Genomic DNA, 26,153 nt, shown 5'->3' on the forward strand with positions numbered 1-26,153 from the left:
TGTAGGCATAATAAATTCTGTACAGTATCACTAAATTATACTATATAATCAAACATCTGCATAACTTATAAACAGGTTAAATAGTAATGGCTCCAGTACATATCCCTGGAGTAATCCTTATAACATTAGTCAAGTTCTCGACAGGTTTTCCGCCTCTGGATGTAAACAAGAATATGTTTATACGCTGACAGTAAGCAGAGATCTTGAAAACAAAGAAATTAAATTTAAAACACGAAGTATATCAGAAAGTCACACAACTTTCCCTGATACTATTATTGCGCTTTTTTAAAATTATTTATTTTTAGAGAAAACCTTCTTTAAATCTCCCTTCACCTGTAAAAAACAATACCGTCTGTACAGTGAGATCACTATGTATGGAATACTCCTGCCACCAGCTATTGCCCGCCATGGGCACCTGATATGTCATCACTATGGACATTACCTCAGTGTGCACAAAGAGACCACAGGAGGGGTGGGGACCAGATTCAGGGGACTGGAAAAAAACAACCCAAAAGTGCATCCACTGTACAGCCCCCAAGATCCAGTGTTTGGGGGGGGGGATATATACTGCATCCACTGGACAAATAAGATTCATTCATTATGTGCCGCGTAGACAAAAGTAGTGGAAAGTCCCTCATTCTTGGGTGACCCTCATTCTTGGGTGCTGTACAGTGGGGAACATAGCCATATTTTTCTAATCTCACACAACTTCTTTAACTTCTAAGCAACACTAAAGTTCTAGCGTCAATAATTTTCCTGCCCTGATTCCTGAGAAAAAATGTTTATGGCCCAAAATGTACTTAAAATACTGATTCCTGCATATTCCCACACTGCTGTTCTCGGGATAACTCCAACTGGTAAATCATTACCATATGTCAAAAAATTGCCTTAGTGGGGACATAAAGTGGGACTTCCAACGATTGCTTTACAGAAATGGCTGCAGCATTTCAATATGCAGTTAAAACTGTGTTCCCCCTTAGTTTCCAAGCATATAAAGTGTAGCGCCAACTTTGACATAATCAGAGTTAAAGGGGATCTATCACCAGATTTCACAATACAAACGACACACATTATTAAATAGACGTGACCCTAGACCTGATGAAGCAGGTGTGCTTACTTTGAATATCCATGTAGAAATGGCTGTAAAATCCTATTTCCTCTAATTCTGTACAACTCCTTTAAAATACTGTGAAAATGCGGCATCCTTCCATACCATACCACTTCGGGAAAATACGTCCAATTTCCAGTCTAATGTCCAATAATGTCTATTTTACATCCATTTTCCCTGTAGTCACTGCTGGAAAGGAGGATTTTCTAGAGGTTAATTGATAACTTATCTTGCATTGGCTTTTTGGCAGTAATGTAATTTAGTGCTGCAATTAGATTAGTTCAGTGGCTTCATACAGTACAATGGGGGAGTTGAAAGAAAATCTCGTCCTCATTGGAAACGTTGTATCTTCTAACAAAAGATGAGTTTGTTAAATTGACGTTTTCAAATTTGTAACATATGTCACTAAGCGGCGAGAGTTAATGAATGTGAATCAGAATAATGCAGCAAATGGAAGAATTACATTTTTGAATATCAATGAACAATCCCGGGCTGATTGGGATAGGACGAGCTCAGTTATTTACCAAGGAATGGATATTATGTTACAAAATTTAAGTAAACAAGGGCAAACAGCAATAGGGGGGGGGGTGTCACCCGTAGCAACCAATCAGTTCACACATTTCTGGGTTGAAATCTGATTGGATGGTATGGTATAACTTTTCATTCCACCAAAATCGGGTGCTTTGTCTATTACAGTTTAAAGGGGTATTCCCACCAGTCACAGATGTGTTCACACGTACATTTGCTTGAATTTGGTTAAGGACTCCATGTCTTCATTAAACAAATGTGACTACAATATATCGACATGCTAGCAAAACACTTGACAGGCTACAACTCACATCATAACCCCTGGGTGGTCAAACATAGACACACATAGCATAGACATCTCGTGACAGAGTATCGTGAAATTATGTTTTTCTTTATTAAAGACGGTCATCTCACGTCACACATCTCAGGATGAGTTCAGATAAGAGGAGGCGTAAGGAAGGACACATCTGTATTTATGGCATTTCCCATCACTGGGAATGCCACCTATCAGGAAAATAGGGTCCCTTAACCCCATTTTTGCAAGACAAGCCACCTAGAGGGAGAAGATGCCTAAAAAAGCAATTTTCTCCAATAAACTCTATAGGACCTACTTGTAGCTCTTATTGCATACAGTGTTGTCCAAATAGGTGGAGGGGTGGTTCAGGAAGGGGGTCACCACCTGTTAGAGATTTATGGCATGTCAACAGGATAAGTCATACATGTGACTGGTTTAGAATACCTAGTTAGGTGTTCTCCTCTAAATTGTAAGGCCGCTCTGAGACATGCTTATCAGGGTGGTCTAACGATAAAAATCCCTATAATTAATGGGGGAAATCCAGTTTAAGACCTCATTTTATTTGAAGGGCAAGATACCCATTCAAACCAATAGGGGTCTGTTGTTTTCAATGGATACTTGTGGTCATCAAGGGCAATGAGCCACCCTCAGATCTAACCTAATATGCGAGGACCTCTCTAATAACTCAACATGCTACTATAGGGCTTATAGCAAGGGGTCTTAATATTATTAGAAGATGTAATTGTACTACAGTAAGGGTCTTATTACTCGGCCCGACGTGGACCGTGTAAACGAGCACCAATCAACTAGACAGCTCGATGATCGGCACTCGTTTGCTCCTTTCACAAGGAGCTATGGCTGGGGACGAGCGCTCATTACTACAATCACTCGTCCCCATACATTTCCAACATGTCTGCAGCGCGTCTTTCTCTTTACACAATGAGATGTGTTGCCGACAACTATAATATTTTCGACTGCATAAACGATACGATCAGCCGATGAACGAGCGTTATGTCCGATAATTGGTCGTGTAAAAGGACCTTTACTCAATGAAGGTCTAACTTCCATTAACTCTCTTGGCATTAAAGGGGTTTTCCACATTCTGACAGCTGATGACCTATCCACTGGATAGGTCATATGATCAGTGCGTGTCTGACACCCGGACCTCGCACCGATTCGCCACTCCGGTTGCCTCCGGGCATCGGACAATATAGTCAGAAGCTGATGGCTCCAACTACTGCATACCGTTCCAAACATCCATGCACGGAGACAGCCGGAGTAGCAGATCGGTGCGGGGTCCGGGTGTCGGACACGCACCGATCATATACTGATGACCTATCCGTTTGATAGGTCATCAGTTGTCAGAAAGTGGAAAACCCCGTTAAGGGACTTCAAGGCACTACAGTTATAGTGACAACTCGACTCAGCCATCAGAAATGATCATTTTGCTACAATAAGATATAGGAACATTGGAGACCATCCTCTCTCAGTTGGCTGGCCGTACTATTGGCACACCTATGCCCATTTTAACTCTTTGTTGTGCAGATTGCACTTATTAGTAGCCTTTTGTGTAGACATTGTAGTAAAGCAACTTCATGTAGTCAACAAGGCCGTTGTCTTTCATTAGTCCATGTGATGAACCTGTTGTATGCAAGGACTGTAGAACTCATTGTATTACGTTAGTGAGGACGGGGCTTTATAAGCTTCCGATGACTCGTTTAATAACATGGTGCAAACTGATGTTTTGTATCTTATACAACCAATGGGATTCAATATTTTTGAGATCTACACGCACCAAGAGCTAGGGTGCCGATATACATTAGAGGAAAGACGTCTGAATCCACCGATTTCGGCAGAACCAATTAACTATCTAATGTATATAGGGGTGTCTCAACCCTACTCCGACACCAGACGTCGGCAGAAAGAAGGATCGGGCATGTTGGAATTCAAGATGTCTGGCAGCGGCTTATTCCCCACTCCACATCAGCTGAGCAGAGCGTGCATGTATATGGGGGGTTCGGGAGGAAAAGCGTTTGGCCAACAGCCATCTAAAGTATATGGGCAGCTTTACTCTACTCCATTGTCCCTCAACCTCTGGACCCACAGGCTGGAGACCACTGCCCTACTCCAAGCTATACCATTAGATTGGTTGCTATAGGTTTGGTCCTTGACCTCATCCATGTAACATGTTATTAAAATGTATCCATTTACTATATATGCACGATGAGACATGTTGTAGGATGAGTCAATACTCGGACTTTGGTCTTCAGTTACTCTACTAGTTCTGCTTTCTCATGAACATTGGCTCACCCCACAGAATAGCCGCCCCTGTGTATAGGTGATGGGTGCACATGACATAAGACTTATTGTGCTCTTTTTTTATATTGCATGGAATGCTGTTTTGACTTGCAATGCCAACATGACCTTAAATTTTGCATTTTTAACCCCAGGGGACTAGCAGGTTTTATTTTTTTGCATGTGCTTTCCCCTAGACTCTGGCTGCGCTAACAAGAAATTCAATAAATCTGCTTCCAAACCATCTTGCACAAGCTTTGCATGTCCAGTCTGGTCCTGAGGAGATTAACAAGCGAATAGAACACACCATCGACTTACGGAGTGGAGATAAGTTGAGAAGAGAGCATATCAAGCCTTTCTCACTGATGTTTAAAGACTCCAGCCTGGAGCATAAGGTAGCTGAGTCTCGGTAGCAAGACCATATCATCTATGTAATGGGTCTTTATTTAAAAAAAATAAAAATAAAAAAATTATAAGAATTTTTGAAAATTCCATGTTGTTATAAAGCCTAGCCCCTCCTTTTAAAGTGAACCCGCCATTATAATGCCCATTTTATATTAGTTCATCAGTGTAATTATAGAATTATAACAGTGAGTGTAATTGTATGAACTAAACAGCCCCCAAAAGTACCTAACAGGGGGCAGGAAAGAAAGCACTTCCTGGTTCTGTGGAGTCACATGATCCCTCTTAGCCAATCAACAGCTCTGAAAAGGATCATGTGCTGTAAGCAGTCGTAGAGTCTGAGCCACCTGATCCTTTTCAGAGTTGCAGACTGGCTGAGAGTTATCATGTGACTCCACAGAAACAGGAAGTGCTTTCTTTTCAGCCCTCCGGGGCGGCTATTTAGTGGGTTTAATTACACTCACAACTATTACTCTATCAAGGTATCATACTGATGCTCTAATTTAGAGTGGCCTGATATAGTGACTGGTTCCCTTTAAATTTATATACAATGTTTAGTTAGACATTTGCTTGACTTATCTTGAGTTACTTAAAGGAACACTCCTGGCGAAACTGATACAATGTGTTATGAAAGGTGCAGGGCCTGAGAGGAAGTTGCATGACACAAGGATTCAAAAAACATCAAAGAAGACTCCCTGTGTCATGCTCCGCCCCCTCAAGATATGCACTAGGCAGAACACAGTGTATCAGTTTCCTGGAGTGTTCCTTTTAATGGGTTTTTTTATCAATTCACATCCAGAACTGGTTTAAAAAATTTTGCAGGTTGAACTTGGAAACAGACTGCAGTTTTTCTACGCTCCACAGTCAAGTCATACTTCATTTACCATTTGTAAAGGGGGCATTAGAATTTTCGATGGCAGTAGATGGGTGGTTCACATTTCCTGGTGGGTTGGATTAAATATACGAAAATGTATGGATATCTGAAAACAAAAAGAACTTTGCTCGAATTGTGTAAACGTCATTGGACCTCCCACAATGGACTGCTGGTAAAAGGAAACCAGTAGAATTGTAAATGCAGCTCTTGTTGTGATTGGAGTATAAAACATAATGTAACTCAAGATCAGTACAAGATAAATAAAGAATTTGTGTGGCTTTAAACTGTAAAAATGTTATTCAAAAATTTTGTTTTTCTATAGTTCATGTTGTTTTCTAAAATATTTACCCCTTTGCTATTCCCTTGTTCTCACATTTCAAGACACTTGTCTAAGGCATCAGGCTGTGTGGAGAACCTGCATTTCCCAATTACAGTTTGTGATGTTTTCAAGGCTCTTGACAAAACTTAAAGGAACACTCCGGCCAAAACGAATACACTGTATTATGCCTAGTGCAGTGCCTGAGGGACGGAGGATGACAAGAATTCAAAGAACACCGAAGGGAGAATCTGTGTGTCATGCCCCGCCCCCTCAGGTCTGAATCTAAGGCCTTATTCACACGACGGGGTCCGAGTGTCGGTTGAAAAAACAGCCGTTTTGAGCCGTTTTTTCCGGCCGTTTTGCATTCGCTTTGCATCCGTTCTGATTCCATTCCGGGCCGTGTTGCCGTTTTTAATGCACGATTTGGACCCGTTTTGCATCCGTTTTTTTCCCTGTCCGTTTATAATCGGATGAATTTAATTTGTCAATTTTTTGCCACACACGTCCCTCTGTAGATAAAGCCACACACTGCCCTCTGTAAATACTGCCACAGCCCACCCTGTAGGTAGTGCCACACAGCCCCCCTTTTAGGTAATGCCACAAAGACCCCCTTGTAGGTAGTGCCACACAGACCCCCTGTAGGTAATGCCACACAGCCCCTCTGTAGGTAATGCCACACAGCCCCGCTGTAAGCAATTCCACACAGCCCCCCTGTAAGTAATGCCACACAGCCCCCCTGTAGGTAATGCCACACCCCCCCCCCTGTAGGTAATGCCACACAGCCCCCCTGTAGGTAATGCCACACAGCACCCCTGTAGGTAATGCCACATAGCCCCCCTGTAAGCAATGCCACACAGCCCCCCTGTAGGTAATGCCACACAGCTCCCCTGTAAGCAATGCCACACAGCCCCCCTGTAGGTAATGCCACACAGCCCCCTGTAGGTAATGCCACACACCCCCCCTGAAGGTAGTGCCACACAGCTCCCCTGAAGGTAGTGCTGCATAGACTCCTTGTACATAGTCACCCCCCATAGATGTCACCCCCCCCCCCCTACTTTCCTGTAGGGGACGGCTCCAGGAGAATTCCCTCACTTCACTGTCCATATATCTCCTGGATCGGAATCCCCGGCCACAGCGCTGGGGATTCCGCTTCAGAAGTCCCTGACGTCTTCACTGTGTCCATATAAGGACAGTGAAGGCAGGGACTTCTGCTGGAGCGGAATCCCCAATCCCCGGCCACAGCGTTGCCGAAACTGTGGCCGGGGATTGGGGATTCCACTCCTACAGGGAGCAAAAAAATACCCTCCTCCTCCTCCTCACATGCACTTTGCACTGTGAGGAGGAGAAGGAGAGAGAGCGCGCGACGGAAGACACGGCTGTCACTCAGGACACATTCAAGTGATGGCCGTGTATTACCCGGCCCCATAGACTTCTATGGGAGCCGGGCGGCCGGGAGAACGGCCGAAAATAGGGCACGTTCCATTTTTTAACGGCCGGGTTTCCCGGGCTGTCAAAAAAATCGGTCGTGTGAATAGCCCCATTAGGGGTCTATTGTTCCTACTGCAGACATGTGACGGACGTTTTTTGAACGGCCTGAACACGGCCGGGAAACCCTGTCGTGTGCATAAGGGCAATGTGTGGCATTACCTATGGGGGGCTGTGTGGCATTACCTATGGGGCTGTGTGGCATTACCTACAGGGGGCTGTGTGGCATTACCTACAGGGGGCAGTGTGGCATTACCTACAGGGGGCAGTGTGGCATTACCTACAGGGGCCTGTGTGGCATTACCTAAAGGGGGCTGTGTGGCATTACCTAAAGGGGGCTGTGTGGCATTACCTAAAGGGGGCTGTGTGGCATTACCTAAAGGGGGCTGTGTGGCATTACCTAAAGGGGGCTGTGTGGCAGTATCTACAGAGGGACGTGTGTGGCAAAAACATTACAAATTATATTAATCGGATTTTAAAACGGACAGGGAAAAAAACGGATGCAAAACGGGTCAAAAATGGCAACACGGCCCGGAACGGAATCGGAACGGATGCGTGTGAACATACCCTATAAAAAAAAAACCAGTACAACGAAGTAAACTTATAATTATTATTATTATTGGTATTATTATGTAGCCTTATGCTAGTTTCTTTCGGATCGCCACATGTAAACCCAGCTTTTAGTCTTTATTGCAACCCAAATAAGTAAAAACTTCCAGACAAAACAATAATTACTCCACAGGAGGCCCAAAATTACAGTCTCCAAACCCAGACTCCCCGGTGGCATGTACATACATCTATTTTTTTTTTATTGAAAGTTTGCTCAGTTCCATCCTCTTAGTTGTAATTTTGCATAACAGATTTGGTTTTGTTTTCTTATATATCTTTTATAGGGAATGGAGCACGGTTTGTTTTTGTTACAGAGCTCGAAATAGAGTTCAATAATAAAATTCTGTCTAGAGCGAGACAATTCACCACTAGAGGGAGCTCCGGCATACGCATTAATACAGCGCCCAATGATAAATCTGTATACAGTAAGCTCCTAAGCTCCCCCTACTGGTGGCTGCAGGTAGCCAGAATTATATTGTTTAACTTTACGGCTGTGTAACGGGAATCAACAAGACATATGGAACTCTGTATCGGAAGAATGGACCCCAGACGTTATTAAAGAAAGTGAAACCATGCTAAACAAATAAAAATGACATAATATAGTACAGAATGCATAAATGAACCCAACTTTTTTTAATGTTTAGAGCAGTGGTTCCCAACCTCTTCACAATGGGAAAAACCCTACTAATATTTTACCCACCTAAGTAACTCTTACAAGTTTCCCGTGCCTCCTGTAAATATGACGGTTGTTGCTGTTGCTTTTTTCTGGGATACCCCAAACCATTATAGAGCTAAGAACTTTCAAGATCTCTTCTTGTAGTCAGTGAATGGGAACCTTAAAGGGGTTGTCTCGTAAACGTAACCCCTGTCCATATGCCCTTTTAGAGCATATGTACATCATAGAGGGGGTCCCTCTCTCGGATCCCCCCTTTATGAGCCAGAACGGAGTGCCACTGTGTACGAGTGGCTCCAGTTCTGGCAGACTTGAGCCGTACTTGTATAACAAGGATGGTCATTGATCTGAATGGTCGCCGTGTAATACTACATTTACCCTGCAGTGACCACTGCAACGGCTTCCCCGGCAAAATCTGCTGTGTGCTGGGGGAGCTGGACCTGGGCGATCGGCTTATCACTGCCACATTCTGAAGGGGGTTGTCTCCCTTTAAGGATGAATTCACATGCTGCAGATTTGCCATGGATTTTTGGTGCAGATTTCTCATAAATTTACAGTACAATACATGTGGATAGGGCTCTGAAGTCCCCACCAAATGTAGAGAAAAAATATCTATGCGGAACTGAGGGTATGTCGCATATTTTTAACTCCGCAGCATGTCAATTGTGCCGATTACCGTAATAAAATCTGCATCAAAATCTGCATGTAATACATTCGTCGCGGCTTTGTCGTGGATCTGTTGTAAAATCTGTGGTAGAAAATATCTGGCTCACCCTAAGGGCTTATTCAGATGAACGTATAATCCGTCCGTGCAAAGCGCGTGATTTTCACGCGCGTCGCACGGACCCTGTAGTCAATGGGGCTGTTCAGACTGTCAGTGATTTTCACGCAGCGTGTGTCCGCTGCGTAAAACGCACGACATGTCCTATATTTGCCCGTTTTTCGCGCATCACGCACCCATTGAAATCAAATTGTGCACGGCACACAGACGCACTTCCGTGTTCCGCGCGTAATGCGTGCTACAGCAGTCAAAACTATGAATGAAAACAGAAAAGCACCACGAGTGTCATAATGATGGCGGCTGCGTGAAAATCACGCAGCCGCCCATTATATGCTGCTGACACACGGAGCTTTTATGGACCTTTTGCGCGCGCAAAATGCACACGCTCGTGTGAATCCAGCCTAAGGGTGTGTTCACACTGCCTATTTTCAGACGTAATTCGGGCGTTTTACGCCTCGAAATACGCCTTAAAAAACGCCCCTAATACGCCTACAAACATCTGCCCATTGCTTTCAATGGGTTTTACGGTGTTCTGTTCCCACGAGCCTTCATTTTACGCGTCGCTGTCAAAATACGGCGCGTAAAATGACGGCTCATCAAAAGAAGTACAGGACACTTCTTGGGACGTTTTTGGAGCCGTTTTTCATAGTCTATTGAAAACTGCTCCAAAAACGGCCGTAAAAAACGCTGCGAAAGACACGAGTTGCTAAAAAACGTCTGAAAATCAGGAGCTGTTTTCCCTTGAAAACAGCTCCGTATTTTCAGACGTTTTTTGTTAAGCGCGTGCACATAGCCTAATTATTTACTACCACATGATCTGGTCTTGTGATGGACACACAGGTGCACAGCTCGTTACAAGAGAGAGCTCTGATAACTGTACTGTAACAACCCTGCACCTGTGTGATCATCACATGACCAGGACTGAGTTTCATCCCATGGAAGCAAATAATGAAAGTTCCCTTCCGCTGACTACAAGCAGAGATCTTGAAAAATGCAAGAAATGTATACAAAAAGTATAATAGGCTTAGTTCACACCAGCGATAGTATACGTTTAGCTCCGTTCCGTCAGAGGAAGAGACGATTGAAACATTAAACGGAAAGCAACGGTTCCTTTAGAATTACCATTGATTTCAATGGTAATTATTTTGTTTCCGTTTGTCTCCGTTCGCTAGGTTTCCGTTTTTTTCACAGAAACAAAAGTTCTGCAGACTGCACTTTTGCTACCGTCAAAAAAAAGCGGAAACTTAGCGAACGGAGACAAACGGAAAGCACCTGAAACAAAAGAATTACTATTGAGATCGATGGTAATTCTAACGGAACCGTTGCTTTCCGTTTAATCTTTCGATCCTCTGACGGATAAGAGGTAAACGTATAGTAACGCTAGTGTGAAAGAAGTCATAGGGCTCGTCCACACGATGCGGAATTGCTGCGTTTTTTTCTGCAGCAATTTCGTTGTGTGTGGACGAGCCCGTAGAAAACTGCAGAATTAGGCTGGGTTCACACGAGCGTGGCGTTTTTGCGCACGCAAAAATGTGGCATTTTGCGTGCGCAAAAAACACTAAACAGCTCCGTGTGTCATCAGTGTATGATACGCGGCTGCGTGATTTTCTTGCAGCCGCCATCATTATGACACTCCATTTGGATGTTTGTAAACAAAAAAGCACGTGGTGCTTTTCTGTTTTCATTCATCCTTTTGACAGCTGTTGCGCGAATCACGCAGTTCGCACGGAAGTGCTGGCGTGCGGCATGCTTGGTTTTCACGCACCCATTGACTTCAATGGGTGCGTGATTCGCGCAAAACGCTGAAAAAACGGACATGTCGGACGAACGCTGAGTAAAAATCACGCACATGTCCGCACGGCCCCATAGACTAATATAGGTCCGTGCGTTGCACGGACGTAATTCCCGTTCGTCTGAATGAAGCCTAAGTCACTACCTTTTATTTTTTGCTACAGGAAAAATCATTTAGGCCTTGTTCACACAGTACCGATTTACGTCGCATGCTTTTGTTATATATTTTTTATAGGTTTTTCTATAGGATTTTAAAACGTAAGGGAAAATTCCTGTACAAAATAAAACTAAATAAAAAAAATACCACCAAAAACGCATATAAAAAAACTCCATTAAATACAAGTTTTTACATGCATATAAAAACAATGATAAAAAAAAACAGTGTGTGTGAAGGAGGCTTTATGGGCTATTCCCATCTTAGGCCTCATGCACACGACTGTATTTTTACGGCCGTGTACTCTCTGCAAATTCCGGATAGTACAGGACACATTCTATCCTATGGGCCAATGCACGTGATCATGGTTCCCACGGTCCGTGCATTGGCCGGGAACTCAGACTGCCAAAAAATTGGACAACTCATTTTACGGGCCACATTTGCGGTCTGGGCTCCTTAAAGTCAATGCGCACCCTGTTTGTGCACAGTCCGTGACAGCGGACGGCCGGCGGGTGACACTCCTCGGGCCGTCGTGCGCATGAGGCCTTAGAATTCTGCAAGTTTTACCATTCCGGTGGAAAGCTTGTACATAGACCATGAATAAACATGATCGGCCGAGCGCCCAGGTTTGTAGGATAAGAAACAACTTAAAATGTATGGTGGCCATTAATGGTTCACAATCTCTTCCTCTAGCAATGGCCTGTATAACGCGGACGTTCATGATCCGCACATCCAGCTCAGCAGCGCCGAGTTGAGGTTAACCCTTCCCAGGGGGTTGATTATAGTGTTTTCTGGCGCACACATCTTCTGATGTGGAATAATGGTTGAAATTACTCAATGATTATAGATAAATATAACACGCTCGAAATTTTCCTTCAGTAATAAAAGGTTTGAGGGTTTGACTCCTACCTTCCTGTTACAGTATATTTTTCTCTGCTCCATATTATAAATTGAAGTCGAAGAAACTCAAAACTGTTACTTCCCCTTTAAAAAAATGTTTGCTGCGTAATTGCTGCCTATTTTATTATTATTTTTAATTATATTTTTTAGCATATTTATCCATCCCCTAAAGGTCATTATTAAATGGTTGAAATTTTTTAGGGAACGGACTTCACTCAGTTCAGGTGTGACTGCAGTCAACCCCAATATTTGACTCTATGATGTCATACTCGCGGTGGTCTAGGAAGCTGAGATTTGGGGAGATGTTGGCAGGATCCTCCCACTGGTGAAATTGTCACAGTCAATGGTGATCCTCTTTTCCTAACAAAATAGGGACTATGTGGGGCTAAAGAGTAAAACAATGGTCTTTTTGACCCTCCAGAGCTGCCCGTTTTTTCAGACAGGGAAAAGGTAGTTACTACTGGCTCCAACTTGGACCCTGGCAATTAACTTCCCATATCCCAGCTTCCAAGAACCCTATGTGTGTGACATTTGGGGAACAAGGAGGGTGAGATATTTGGGTTAATACCAGTCGCACCATAAATTTCTGATTTTTGGGGAGGTTAGGGCTCATTCACAATGGCGTAATAATGTTCCATACTACCTCCGAGTTGTACAGAGCCGTAATATGGCACCTATAGCAGTCTATAGGGCTTACTGTATCTCTAATTTCATAGGTGTTGTTTTTTTTGCCGGATTTATATTGGTGTATTTTGGGATGCCAATATATCTAAGAAATGCATTGGATGATGGGGGATTGTCTGCATCAGGATGAAACTTTTTCTGTAATGGCCAAGTCAAAATCCATAAAAGTCATTGCCACGTACAACTTACAGTTCATTTCAATGGCAAGCAAAATAGTTCTGATCCACTCAGAAGAAAACTATCTCTCTAGTACCACCTTTAAGTGACTACCCTATAAATAAATGTAAAACTTTGATTTACGGGGTAACCACCTATAGATGGCACTGGAGATACTGTTTTCTTCTTCTTGGAGAAGAGCTATTTTGCATATTTTTCCCAGGGAGCACTGCTACAAAGTCTCCCTACCTTGTGAAGGATCTTCGTAAGTACCCTAGTTAGGTGTAAAAAGTTGGGAGCCTTTGCGTTGTTGTTCTGTAATTGTGTTGTTTTGTTGATGGACACAAATAGTGTGTGATACATTCTGTGATATTCAGATTTTTTATTTTTTATATTTCAGTATTCTCAAATGAGGGATGAAGTCTTCAAATCAAACCTGGTGTGTGCATTTATAGTCCTAATTTTTATCACTACAATCCAAAGCCTGCTTCCTTCATCAAGGTAATTCTTTTTTCTATGTCTGTCCTTCTTCTAATTACAACGTTAATAGTGTTACTTGTTAAGCGGTAACAAACGTTATAATACGTTATGTTGCGGTGGCCATATGCGGACGCCCGTAAGCGATGGGTGGGGTATTCAAATAGCTTGTTAATGGGCCACACAATTTTGCCGATAATATCAAATTTTTTCCTGCAAAACCAGATGGCAATTTACATGATTTTTAATAGTAGCGCTGTTTTGCGAGTAATACCAGCAGTACCATTTGCGAATTAACACGCTATTTGACCTAAGGTTATGTTCACACAGGCTATTTTCATCCGTTTTTCAGGTCGTAAACGTCCCAAAAAACGGCTGAAAAATCGGAAACAGGACGCCTACAAACATCTGCCCATTGATTTCAATGGGAAATACGGCGTTCTGTTCCGACGCGGCATTATTTTACGCCTCATTTTCAAATAACGGCGCGTAAAAAGATGCCCCGTAAAAAGAAGTGCATGTCAATTTTTGAGCCGTTTTTTAAACCGTTTTTCATTGACTCAATAGAAAAACTTCTCCAAAAACGGCCGTAAAAAACGCTAGTTGATTAAAAAACGGCTGAAAATCAGGAGCTGTTTTCCCTTGAAAACAGCTCCGTATTTTCAGCCGTTTTTTGTTAAGCGTGCGAACATACCCTAACTCATTACCTGAAAATTTAGCTGCGGTTATCCCCATGTATTCGACTACCCCATCTCACACTTGCAATAGTAAGGGAAGCTAAGACTTGGTGAGTTGTTTGCAAACTCATCATGGTTAGGACATTCTTTATTTAAGAGAACACTGAAGATTTTTAAAATGATTGATCTTGTCCATATGTCCCATTACAGACCCCTCTTTATTAGCTAGAGCCACGGCTCTGGGGGACCAGGTGTAACCATGTATTATGTGGTTGCTTATTTATTTGAATTGAGCAATCAGCCTCGACTCCATTGAACCAATGTTTCATGCTATTTGTGAGCAATAGGGTCTCGCCAACCGACATGTACAATTTATGTTGAGGGACAATGTGGCAGTCCCAATAGATTATCAATTGCCCCTAATCAGAGCAACATAACAGTGTCTCTGGCTTAGGAAGGCCCTGACCCCCATGTATTACATAAACAGCTCATTGATTTAAATAAATATACAGTAGTGTAATGCTTAATTTCCCCTGTGGTGGTGCTGTGGGGAAATGTAACACTTCTGTAGGTTTCTTCCACAAATTACAGCTGATTACTGGCAGTCCCAATAGCGGGGCAATCTGTGATCAGTTTATTGCCGGGGACTTTTCTAAGAAAAAACGATTATCCAAAGAGTAGAACCCCTTTAGCTATCACAAGAAATCTGTATCTGTGACAGACAGGTTGTCACATAGGTGGCCATGGGATACTAAGGGTAGAACCGGATGACTAAGTTAACCCCACCTACATTTCATTTGGTATATTTGACTAATATAATCTTTGGCTGATCATTTTGCTGTTTCTTCACTTTTGAATGAGATCACTTCAACTTCTTACTTTACCAGTGTTTCGTGGTTGGCCACACTGGTTTTGTTAATGACATGTGATGTCAGCAAAGCTTATCTAGTTCTATTTAAAGGATATGTCCACCTTTGCAGTTTACATTTAGAATGGATCATTATGAAAAAGTTGACACTCACTACATTACATTATTTATCTTGTTCTAATCCCTAAGCCTGCATTATATTGTTATTGTTTTGTTTTTCTCTATTTTTATTCTTCATCTATTAAATTTTTTGTTGAAAGTTGCCCCTTGGGCACACAAGTCATGTTTCCAAGGCTCTATAAGATGTCAGGCATTGACCTATAGGTGGCACCAGAGAGACAGTTTTCTTCCTTCTGGAGGAGAGCTATTTTGCATACTTTTTTCCCATCAAGCATTGCTACTACCAGCTGGATCTCCACAAGGAGAATTAGTACTTTCTGATACTTAAAAATTGGAACCATTCACCTATGTTTTCTGACATCACTGCTTACAATAAAAGGTTCATGTTGTATTATAGATTTAGTGGAGTAAAATTTGACATGTAACATTTGTGATACTTGGAGCTGCACCATCTTAACTTTCAGTACTACACATTGTGATATCTCCATTCGTGGTGTTGCACCTTTATTTAACAACATAACACTTATTATGTGATCGTAAGTCCGGGAGTTTGTAGTATTATTTTTTATATTTATATGTCCATAGAACTAGGAATCTTTAAGCAGGATCGGGGAAGATTTTAGCACATAAATGGAGGACATAGCACTGCTTGGCAAACACGAAATCTGATGTCCCCTTTTTCTGGTACTGGTTAATGCTTTACATAGGGAGAAGGGACCCAGCACTTATTCGCCCTTCCCCCCCCCTTCTTGACCCTTCCAAGACTCTTTTCCTTTTTTCTTGCTCAATAATATTGCCATTCCTGTGGAATGGGGGAGTCTGGTGTCTGTTCACACTGTTGACTGAGATGAGATAAGGCTCCCTGTCCAAAAAAGCCATAGCGGGGTCTGCATTTAGGTAATGTATACTTTTGCCTACAAAAGTTTTTTGAACTTCAATAAACATGTCCGAGCTACTGTAAAAGAGAAATTAGCTGACATTAGGTGTAATGATGGGGAATTCAGACTCTTCATTGTTTATCATCTCCCAAATTATGTAATTGTAACTTTAAATTGCCCTTTAAAAAAAAAAAAAAAAAAAAAAAAAGGAATGGTAATACTACCCCATCCTCCCACCAAACTTTTGTCCAAGATATATACTGGTGTAAAGGATCTGCCAGGCACAGCTTCGGGGTTAACTCCCAGAACTAATCAGTCAGCACCTGAGAATACATCCCTGAGACTGACTCCTGCTCCCACCATTCAGGCTGGCAGGCTTAGGAGTGGGAGAGCCTATCGTAACCTGGCCAGACTCAGCTAGCTCCCGCCCTCGGTCTATTTAAGCCTGCACTTCCTGTCCCTCGGTGCTTGTGATTCTTTCCTTGTGGTTTCCTGGCCCAGCTACAGCTCCTGCTATTTTTGATCCTGCTCCATCCAGGCATCCTGGGTACCAAACACCTCATTACCAGAAATTATTGGTGGCCTGGGTTGCCTAAAGACGTTAAGGCCTATGTCGCCGCTTGTGAGGTTTGTGCTAGGTCCAAGACTCCCAGGTCCCGACCAGCGGGCTTACTGCGTTCGTTGCCCATTCCCCAGAGACCTTGGACACATATCTCCATGGATTTTATCACCGATTTGCCTCCATCCCAAGGCAAGTCGGTGGTGTGGGTGGTGGTGGACCGCTTCAGTAAGATGTGCCACTTTGTGCCCCTCAAGAAACTACCCAACGCCAAAACGTTGACTACTTTGTTTGTCAAACACATCCTGCGTCTCCATGGGGTCCCTGTCAATATTGTTTCGGACAGAGGGGTACAATTTGTTTCATTGTTTTGGAGAGCCTTCTGTATGAAGTTGGGGATTGATCTGTCCTTCTCCTCTGCCTTCCATCCTGAAACCAATGGCCAAACGGAGAGGACTAATCAATCTCTAGAACAATACTTAAGGTGTTTTGTCTCTGACTGTCAATTTGATTGGGTCTCTTTCATTCCCCTCGCCGAATTTTCCCTTAATAACCGGGTCAGTAACTCGTCAGGGGTCTCTCCTTTTTTTTGTAATTTTGGGTTTAATCCACGGTTCTCCTCCGTTTCACCTGGTAGTTCCAACAATCCCGAGGTAGAGGTCGTTCATTGGGAACTGTGCACTGTCTGGGCCCAGGTTCAGAAAAACCTAGAGGTGTCCCAGAGCGTACAAAAAACTCAGGCTGATAAAAAACGTTCTGCTAACCCCCTGTTTATGGTCGGGGATCTGGTGTGGTTGTCGTCTAGGAACATGCGTCTCAAGGTTCAGTCCAAGAAGTTTGCTCCCCGGTTTATTGGGCCGTATAAGGTCATTGAGGTCCTCAATCCTGTCTCCTTCCGGCTGGAGTTACCCCCGTCTTTTCGGATACACGACGTGTTTCATGCCTCCCTCCTCAAACGCTGCTCCCCGTCCTTGGCTCCCTCGAGGAGACCTCCTGTTCCCATCCTCACCCCAGAGGGGGTGGAATTCGAGGTGGCCAGGATTGTGGACAGCAAGATGGTCCAAGGCTCCCTCCAGTACCTGGTCCATTGGAGAGGATACGGGCCCGAGGAGAGGACTTGGGTTCCCGCCCGGGATGTTCACGCTGGGGTATTGGTCAGGAGGTTCCACCTGCGTTTCCCCAGTAAGCCGGGTCCACTTAGAAAGGGTCCGGTGGCCCCTCATAAAAGGGGGGGTACTGTAAAGGATCTGCCAGGCACAGCTTCGGGGTTAACTCCCAGAACTAACCAGTCAGCACCTGAGAATACATCCCTGAGACTGACTCCTGCTTCCACCATTCAGGCTGGCAGGCTTAGGAGTGGGAGAGCCTATCGTAACCTGGCCAGACTCAGCTAGCTCCCGCCCTCGGTCTATTTAAGCCTGCACTTCCTGTCCCTCGGTGCTTGTGTTTCCCTCCTTGTGGTTTCCTGGCCCAGCTACAGCTCCTGCTATTTTTGATCCTGCTCCATACAGACCCTGGCTTACCGACTACTCTTCTGCTTTTCGTTTTGTACCTCGCACACTCCTGGCTTGACTCGGCTCGTTCACCACTCTGGTTGCTCATGGTGTTGCCGTGGGCAATGGCCCCTTTTCCTTGTGTTCCTTTGTATGTTTGTCGTGTTTGTCGTGCACTTACTGAGCGCAGGGACCGCCGCCCAGTTGTACCCCGTTGCCTAGGGCGGGTCGTTGCAAGTAGGCAGGGACAGAGTGGCGGGTAGATTAGGGCTCACTTGTCCGTCTCCCTACCCCCTGCCATTACAACTGGACTAATTTTGAAAGGTGCCCCAGAAAAACCCAGCTTTATACTAGCCTGGGAGAAGGAGCATAATATCACCCAGAGACGAGGAGGTCTTTATCCTTAGGCACTCCCATGGGTGTGTCAAAATACAAGAGAATTTTTAAAAAAACACTCACAAGATGGTACACACTTTTTAAAGAAATTAAATCTACTCAATTCGGGCAAGTGTTGGAGATGTGGTGCTCATGCGGGTACCATCTCACACATTTGGTGGAACTTTCTCAACATCCAACAATTCTGGAGTACCACATCGACTATGAACAAACAAACCTGCAATGAAAGTGTCTTACTTACCCCCTCACTCATCCCGCTCTGGGCTCCATCAAATTATTTCCGACCCTCCCGAGGGAAATCTCGCTACTCACATGATTACAGTAGCTAAGCTGCTGATCCCTCTTCAATGGAGAAAGGAAGACTCCCCTCCATATAACAATGGCTGACCAAAATGGTCTAGCTGGGAAACCAGAGATCACAACCGCTTTAGGACTGAATGGGAACCCTGGCACTTCTTTAGTTCCTCCAACGTGAGCCCCCTACCCTCCAGCTCTTCTTCCTTACTCACCTCTTCTAGTCACCAGCTTTAGGACAACCTGACAATCTCATCCCCCACGACATTCTCTCAGCTACATGAAATCTGACTCTCTCCTTTCCTGAGGCCCCATGCATGCGGCCGTGCCCGTAATCATGGGCCACGATTAGGGGCTGGCGGCCGCGGACAGACACCCGCATTTTTGGCCCGTGCTCCCACACAATGTATGGGAGCACGGCTCGTAAAAAGCAAAAGAACGAACAAGTCCCATCTTTTGCAGTACACTTCTACGGCCCGGACACCTTCCCGCAAATATACGGGAAGGTGTCCGTGGTCAATAGAAGTGAATGGGTCCGTAATTGCGGACCGCAATTACAGTCCGCAATTACGGACGATTTTTACTGTCGTGTGCATGGGGCCTTACTTTTCACTGCCATACTCTCCTGACCACTTGGGAGACTTGTATATAGTTCTTGTATTGTTGACCACCTTTACTGGTAACTGTATTCCAACTTCATGTATGTACTGTTGTACTCCGGTATGTCTCAGTGGACCTGCGTACCACCAAACCTCGCTTTTTTGAAGACTTTTTTATGATGATGTATGATGATGTATGTCTGTATGCTTATATTTTTCTTCCTCAATAAAAAGCTTTGCAAATAAATAAATAAAAGGAATGGTAACAAAAAAGGAACTAGACAGTAGGAAGAACTAACTATATGGCCCGTCAAACAACACAAACTGTATTCATCTCTAGGTTCCTAAAGAGGACCTGTCCCCTCTCCTGACATGTCTGTTTTAGTAAATAATTATATTCCCTATGAAATAACAATTCTAAAAGCATATTTACTTAGAACTCTTCATTGTGCCGTTCCTCTGTTATTCATCCTAGAAATTAATGAATAAATTGACAACTGGGGTGTTACCAGCTGGGGGTGTGTCCATACACAGTCTCACTCTGTCAGCACTGATTGGACAGACCCTCAACTGGTAACACCAGTTGTCAATTTATTCAGAAATTTCTAGGAGGAATAAAAGAGGAACGGCACAACGCAGAGTTCTCGTAAAAGATGTTCCAAAATTGTTATTTCATGGAGAATACAAATATTTACCAAAACAGACATGTCAGGAGAGGTGACAGGTCCACTTTAAAGTGATTCATGGTAGAGAGAACTTTAGATGGAGCACTAATTATCCCAACATTTTGGTTATAGTTAAAACCACAGTTATATGGAAATCCCATGGAGACGACTTAGTATAATGTGACTTGGTGTAACTAATGCTTAAGGCATATCTGAAAGAGAAGATCTTGGCTTAGATCATCCACATCATCCCACCCTCATTCTGTCCACTACAGGGCAAACATCTCACCAAGGTGCCATGAATATGTAGGTCCTCTAAAGACCACCAACTGATCTCTTCATCTTCATCACATGGCGACCCTTTCTGTGCCTCCCATCCCATGATCTCCATTCTTTCGTAAGTGTAGATCATCTCCATCTTTTGTTGTGATGCTAGAAACCCATCACTAGTTCCCTTTGTGTGTAGATATCTGACCTCACATGTGTTAAAGAGGACCTGTCCCCTCTCCTGACACGTCTGTTTTAGTAAATGTATTCCTCATGAAAAAACTATTCGAAAGCATCTTTTAATATTACTTTACATTGTGCTGACCCTCTGTTATTCCTCATAGAAATGTATGGATAAATTGACAACTGGGTGTTACCAATTGGGGGGGTGTCCCTACACAGACTGACATTGTCCAATCAGTGCTGACAGAGTGAGACTGTGTAGGGACACGCCCCTTTGACAAGGGGATGTTAACACCCAGTTGTCAATTTATTCATACATTTCTAGGAGGAATAACAGAGGAACGGCACAACACAGTACTAAGGCCTTGTTCACACGACGTGTATTAGACGCATTTTTGTCGAATTGTACTCGCCGAAAAACGCGTCAAATATGCTTGCTTTGAGCTTCCCATTGACATCAATGGGGAAACGCATTGTAGTGTATACGACGCGGTTTTTTTAAGCTCGCGTGTTTAAAAAATGCGTCATGTAAAAGAAGAAGTGTCAGGTCAATTCTTGGCGCGTAAAACGCACCGAAAACGCGCCTAATTCCCATAGTTAATGGGAGTTCTGATTACACTCCCCAAAACTCGCCTAAAACGTGTCAAAAAATGCTGTGAAAGACTAGTCCAAAACGCGTAAAAAAACGCCTGTACTTTAAAAAGCGCTTTGCAAAAATGCTAGCGTTTTTGACGCATTTACACGTCGGTTTTTTTTCAGCGCCATCTGAACAAGGCAAAGAGAAAATATGTTCCAGAATTGTTATTTCATGGGAAGTACAATGGATTTACTAAAAAATAGATGTGTCAAGGGAGGGGACAGGTCCTCTTTAAGAGAACATTACTGCTCCCATCTTGTATGATTTTGATGTAAGACCAGTGCGTGTAAAAGAGCGAAGTACCAAGGTGAGAAGAACAGTAGCTCATATTTTTCTTTAAAAAAAACTGTCAACACCATAAGGTCTCATTCACATGGTGATATTATGGGTCCATGACCTACGGATCCATAATGTGGTTCCGATAACATTCTATGTGCCCATATTTTACCTCTGTGTGCCTTCAATTTTATATGGAGGCATCAGGAGGTTTTTATTTACGAATGCTGTGAGAATTTACAAGAAGAAAATCGTGCCATGTACCATCACATTCTGTATTACCCCACATAGGCACATACTGTAGCACATGAATTGCCTATGAGCAGTGGCGGATTACGCAGACTATAGGCTCTTGGCTGTTCCACAAACTTGGACCCTCTTTCCCACCGCCGCCATGCAACCACGTGTCCGTAGTCAACGCCACCTTTCTGTGCTAGCATTGACCGCTGGGTGTTATCATTTCCCTTGTCAAAGGGCTGTATCCCTACATACTGACAGTCTCCACTCATCACTGATGGAATTGCACGGTGTATGAACACTTCCACTTGACAAGGGAAATAACAACATTCAGTTTTCTATTAGACCTACATGGAGACCTTTTGTGGTATACAAGTATTTTCCTATAAAAGACATGTCCGGAAGATCGACTGCTCCTCTCTAAATCCAGTGACTCACAGGTGACGTGTTCTCTGATTATAGACGTTCTCTTACAGACCGCTATGGCAACTTCTCCTAACCACTGCAGAGTTTACTGCCCAGACATGTTTGTCTCGCTTCTGCAGTCAACCCCAGCCTCTGTGACAACACAAATAAATGTGTCTGCACGTCCTTTTGCAGGTCCTGTGCAAAGCAATTTGGTCGCAAAGGTTGACGCAATTTTCAGCCTCTGGGCCCTGAACATCTGCCTATGAGTCAGTAATACGGCCCCATAGGGTGTCCATGTGCCAACCTACAGGCTCCATGAACCCTAAGGACAACTAATTCTGCTTCAGCCGGGGGCTCCAGCTAGGCAACCCGAAGGATTATTTAACATTGTAATAAAAAACGGAAGTAATTGTCATATTCTATTGAGGGTGAATTTGCTTTAACTGTATTGTATGTGGTCGATAGGCCATCACTTTCCTTTGTTTCTACAGAGGTGATTAAATAAGCCCCTGTACCTGTTATTCTATTGTATCCGTATGGATAATTTGCTTTATTATTGGTATTCCAGATTTTTAGCACATTGATTTTACAGTGAAAAATATTGTACGTAAGGGCATGTATACCATAGAGGTGACCTCACAGCCGCTATGGGACCCCTAGAGAGAGGGGGATCAACCCTGGGAGGAGAAAACCTGTGCAGAATGCATTATTAGCACACAAATAGTGGGAAATTTGCCCAAGGGTCATAGAAAGGGTATGGAGGGGGAAACAATCATCAGGCCCTTCTAGCCTGTGTGGCAAAATTCATAACCATCATAGGGGCCCTTTCCAGTCTTTGCCATAGAGCTACTTTTATTCCTATGTATGCAACAGCTTATGCATTGACTTTAATAGAAGTAAACTTTGCTAACTTTTTGAAACAAACCATTCTCACATATGAAGAATATTTTATTGTCCATTTACGTTTCACCTGTACTCAACATGTTCCAATGGATTTCAATATCATACGCACAAACAAACCCACATTGTGTCAATTACTGTAGAAGGGCCGGTGGAGTGTCTTGATATGTACTTTTAGTACCCAGCATATGTGGTATTACATAAGGACCGTACAAATGATTGGCTGGTTATGTAATACATAGATGGCTGGACTCTGCCAGAACAAGAGACGCTTTTACAGAGCAGAACTCTGTTCTGACCAGGGGTGGGATTCGAACAGGTTCCCTACTTGGCTGACTAAGATATACTGTACTTTCAGGGTGCATGTTGGGTGCCCACAATGTAGTGCGCGGCAGAAAATTATCTCTAAATAATAATCATAATAAGAGGATTGCAATATTCCAAATATATTATATCCTTATGTAAAATCTAAATAAGCATTACGTGTGCAGTACGAGAAGGAAGAGTTGTGCGTTGCGCAAATCACTCCATGTTAAAGGTACGGAGACAATATCAGAGTTAGGCTTAATACCACATAAGTTTCTACCATAGTGAAATAACAGTTCTCAGCATGAGCTGCCCAATGGTAAGTGTATGCTGTGAGTTGTTGTTTTACATACAACAATGCTACCACAAACATCACTCTGCAGACCATACGAGTAACTACAGTACTGGTCAGTCAAAGGAAGAATAAACATGTACATTTAGTGACTCACTGGTGACGTCTTCTCTTTATTTGAGTTGTTCTCCTTCCTTTTACAACGTATTCAGTCCAGAACTCCATGAAGATTTCTACCGGCCATGACTCATGTCTGCAGAGTTTGCCACCCAGAGGTCTTTGGCTCCTCACTTTAAGACAAACTCCTCATAGTGCCACACACTTTATTCCCTACACACACCACGTTCCTAAATATATTGCCACACACTGCGCCTCTGAATTTAATAGAGCCACACACTGTTCCCCCCCCCCCAAAAATAGCATCCATAAAAAACAACAGTGCCATACACTATAATACTCCCTAATAATAAGTGCCACACATAGTGCCCATGAAAAATAAGTGCCACACATAATGCACCTGAAAAATAAGTGCCACACATAGTTCCCCAAAAACTTAATATTGCCCCTGCTTAGTGCAATTTCTATCTTTGCATCTACTATAGCTACACCCGAGTCTAGCATGCATATACACTAGGGAGGTCAGGGGAAATAGCTGTCGGAAAAGCAAGCGTTCAACCAGTGTCTTTTATTTGTATGGCTTTAGTCCCCACTGGCACTCTTACAGATCCCTGGATCAACCCTTTCCTAACTATATCTATACTCTCTGACTACAGTATATCTACTCTTTCTACCATTACTAGTTCCCATGGGAGCATTTTTCATGGATTTATGCAGCTACTGATTAAAGGGATTGTCTGGTTTAGACAACTACTTTTTGATAACAAGTTGCCCCAACAAGAAGCTAATATGGCTGAGTGAAGTAGCTTCAGAGTCATTCAGGGCTCTCGCTGTGGAAAATCTGTCATGTGCATTCTTTATACAAATGTCCATAGGTTTTAATAAGTACCGTGTAACAGAGAAAAAGTGTACTCAGCAGACGGTACTAATCATGATAACTGCTAATGGGGGGCTTCAGTGGTTGTCCCGCCAAGGGACCTACTACATAAACAAGGGTTATCCAAGATAGACTACCCCTCTCAAGACGATCTGTCATTGGATAGTGTCTCTTAAAACTGGAAGATGCTCTATTTAAACAAAGCCCATATGGACCCATTCAGAGGACTACATTTTCATCTGCCATTCCCCAACTGCATCTTATGGCCGGCCATAGGTTTGTTGGTGCCCTATATTCCTATAAACATTAGTCCCACTAAGGGACTAGAACATGCCATCGTTAGATCACTTTTTACAATACACTACTATACTTATGTCGGTCAGTTTATTGTGCTTTTTGCCGTTTTCTATTAAGCCCGGACTCTTATGGTTCCTGTGCAGCTGCTAATCCATAGGTGCAGTTACCAAATATTTGATCAGGGTGGCAAGTTCAGTGCCCAGGCCAGAGGTGACCACTTGAGTAGTGATAAAAAAATGTACCCTGCACAGGTCGCACACCTCTAAGACCGGTCCTGCTACAATGTATCTAGATATTCCGTCATACATACATGAAGAGTTCCGACAAGTAGTGATCCCACCCCTCCCACACCCTTCCCCATTTGCTCTTTTCGGGGCAATCTTAGTGCGTTTGTCAAGATGTTCCTCTAACCATTCATTACATTTCAATTGTTTTGTACATTTCACTCCCTTCTAATTGTGTCTATGACCTACAATTGTGACCGAAAACGTAAAAGTCAATTCGAAATCCATCCATGCAAGCAAATAGCAGCCCTGTATATTTGAAGGCAATAGAACCAGCACAAAGCCGCTCTCCGGCAGAGGTGTACTTAGTGAAATTGCTCTTCTTGTCATTCTTGGCTATTTGTAAACAAAAATTCTATATAGTTGAAAGGTGCCTCCTCAAGACGGTCCTCGAAATGAGACGCTACAAGTATTTGAAGAACAGTTTACGTTGTCATTGAATCTGAACAGACTAAAGTGTTCCTTTGATAGACGCTTCGCTGCATTTACATAGTAACCTTCTCCTTTGTTCCTTAGAATTGTATTTTTTTTATAGAAAATCGCATTTCTTTAAAAAAAATTCTGCACTAAACGCCGAAATTGTTTCCTCTTTCCTTTCCAGAATGATGCCAATGGTAATCCAGTTCTCTATACTGATAATGCTGCATTCTGCGCTGGTCCTGATAACCACAGCGGAGGATTATAAATGTCTGCCGCTCGTGCTCCGGAAAACCTGCTGCTGGATTAATGAGACGTACTTGGCCCGAAATGTCATCATCTTTGCATCCATTTTGATTAATTTCCTTGGAGCTGTAATCAATATTGTAAGCAATTATATGACAAAAATAACTGCTTTTGTGGGTGGTAAGCCGGGGAAAGGGCAATATTACAAAAGCTTGTTTCAGATGAAGCAGACCGAAGCCTTGTGCATGCTACATATGTTTTTGCAGAGGAACTAAATATAGGATAAAGGGTATGTACACTTTTTCAACCAATATATACTACCGTTTAGT

General features: G+C 43.2%; 1 protein-coding gene across 3 annotated transcripts in view; it reads left to right on the top strand.

Annotated features, from left to right (window-relative positions):
• Positions 1-26,153, top strand: part of ADCY8 (adenylate cyclase 8) — a 279,438-nt gene that overhangs the window by 200,670 nt on the left and 52,615 nt on the right. For 2 of the 3 annotated variants that reach the window (XM_075825719.1, XM_075825720.1), the window contains 3 exons: positions 4,424-4,621; positions 13,455-13,555; positions 25,763-25,964. In XM_075825719.1, coding sequence (XP_075681834.1) covers positions 4,424-4,621; positions 13,455-13,555; positions 25,763-25,964 — 501 coding nt within the window. The remainder of the gene's footprint in view (positions 1-4,423; positions 4,622-13,454; positions 13,556-25,762; positions 25,965-26,153) is intronic. The other variant, XM_075825721.1, reaches the window with a different exon arrangement.

The sequence above is a fragment of the Rhinoderma darwinii genome, chromosome 5 (genome assembly GCF_050947455.1).
Source record: "Rhinoderma darwinii isolate aRhiDar2 chromosome 5, aRhiDar2.hap1, whole genome shotgun sequence".
In the NCBI taxonomy this organism is placed as follows: Eukaryota; Metazoa; Chordata; class Amphibia; order Anura; family Rhinodermatidae; genus Rhinoderma; species Rhinoderma darwinii.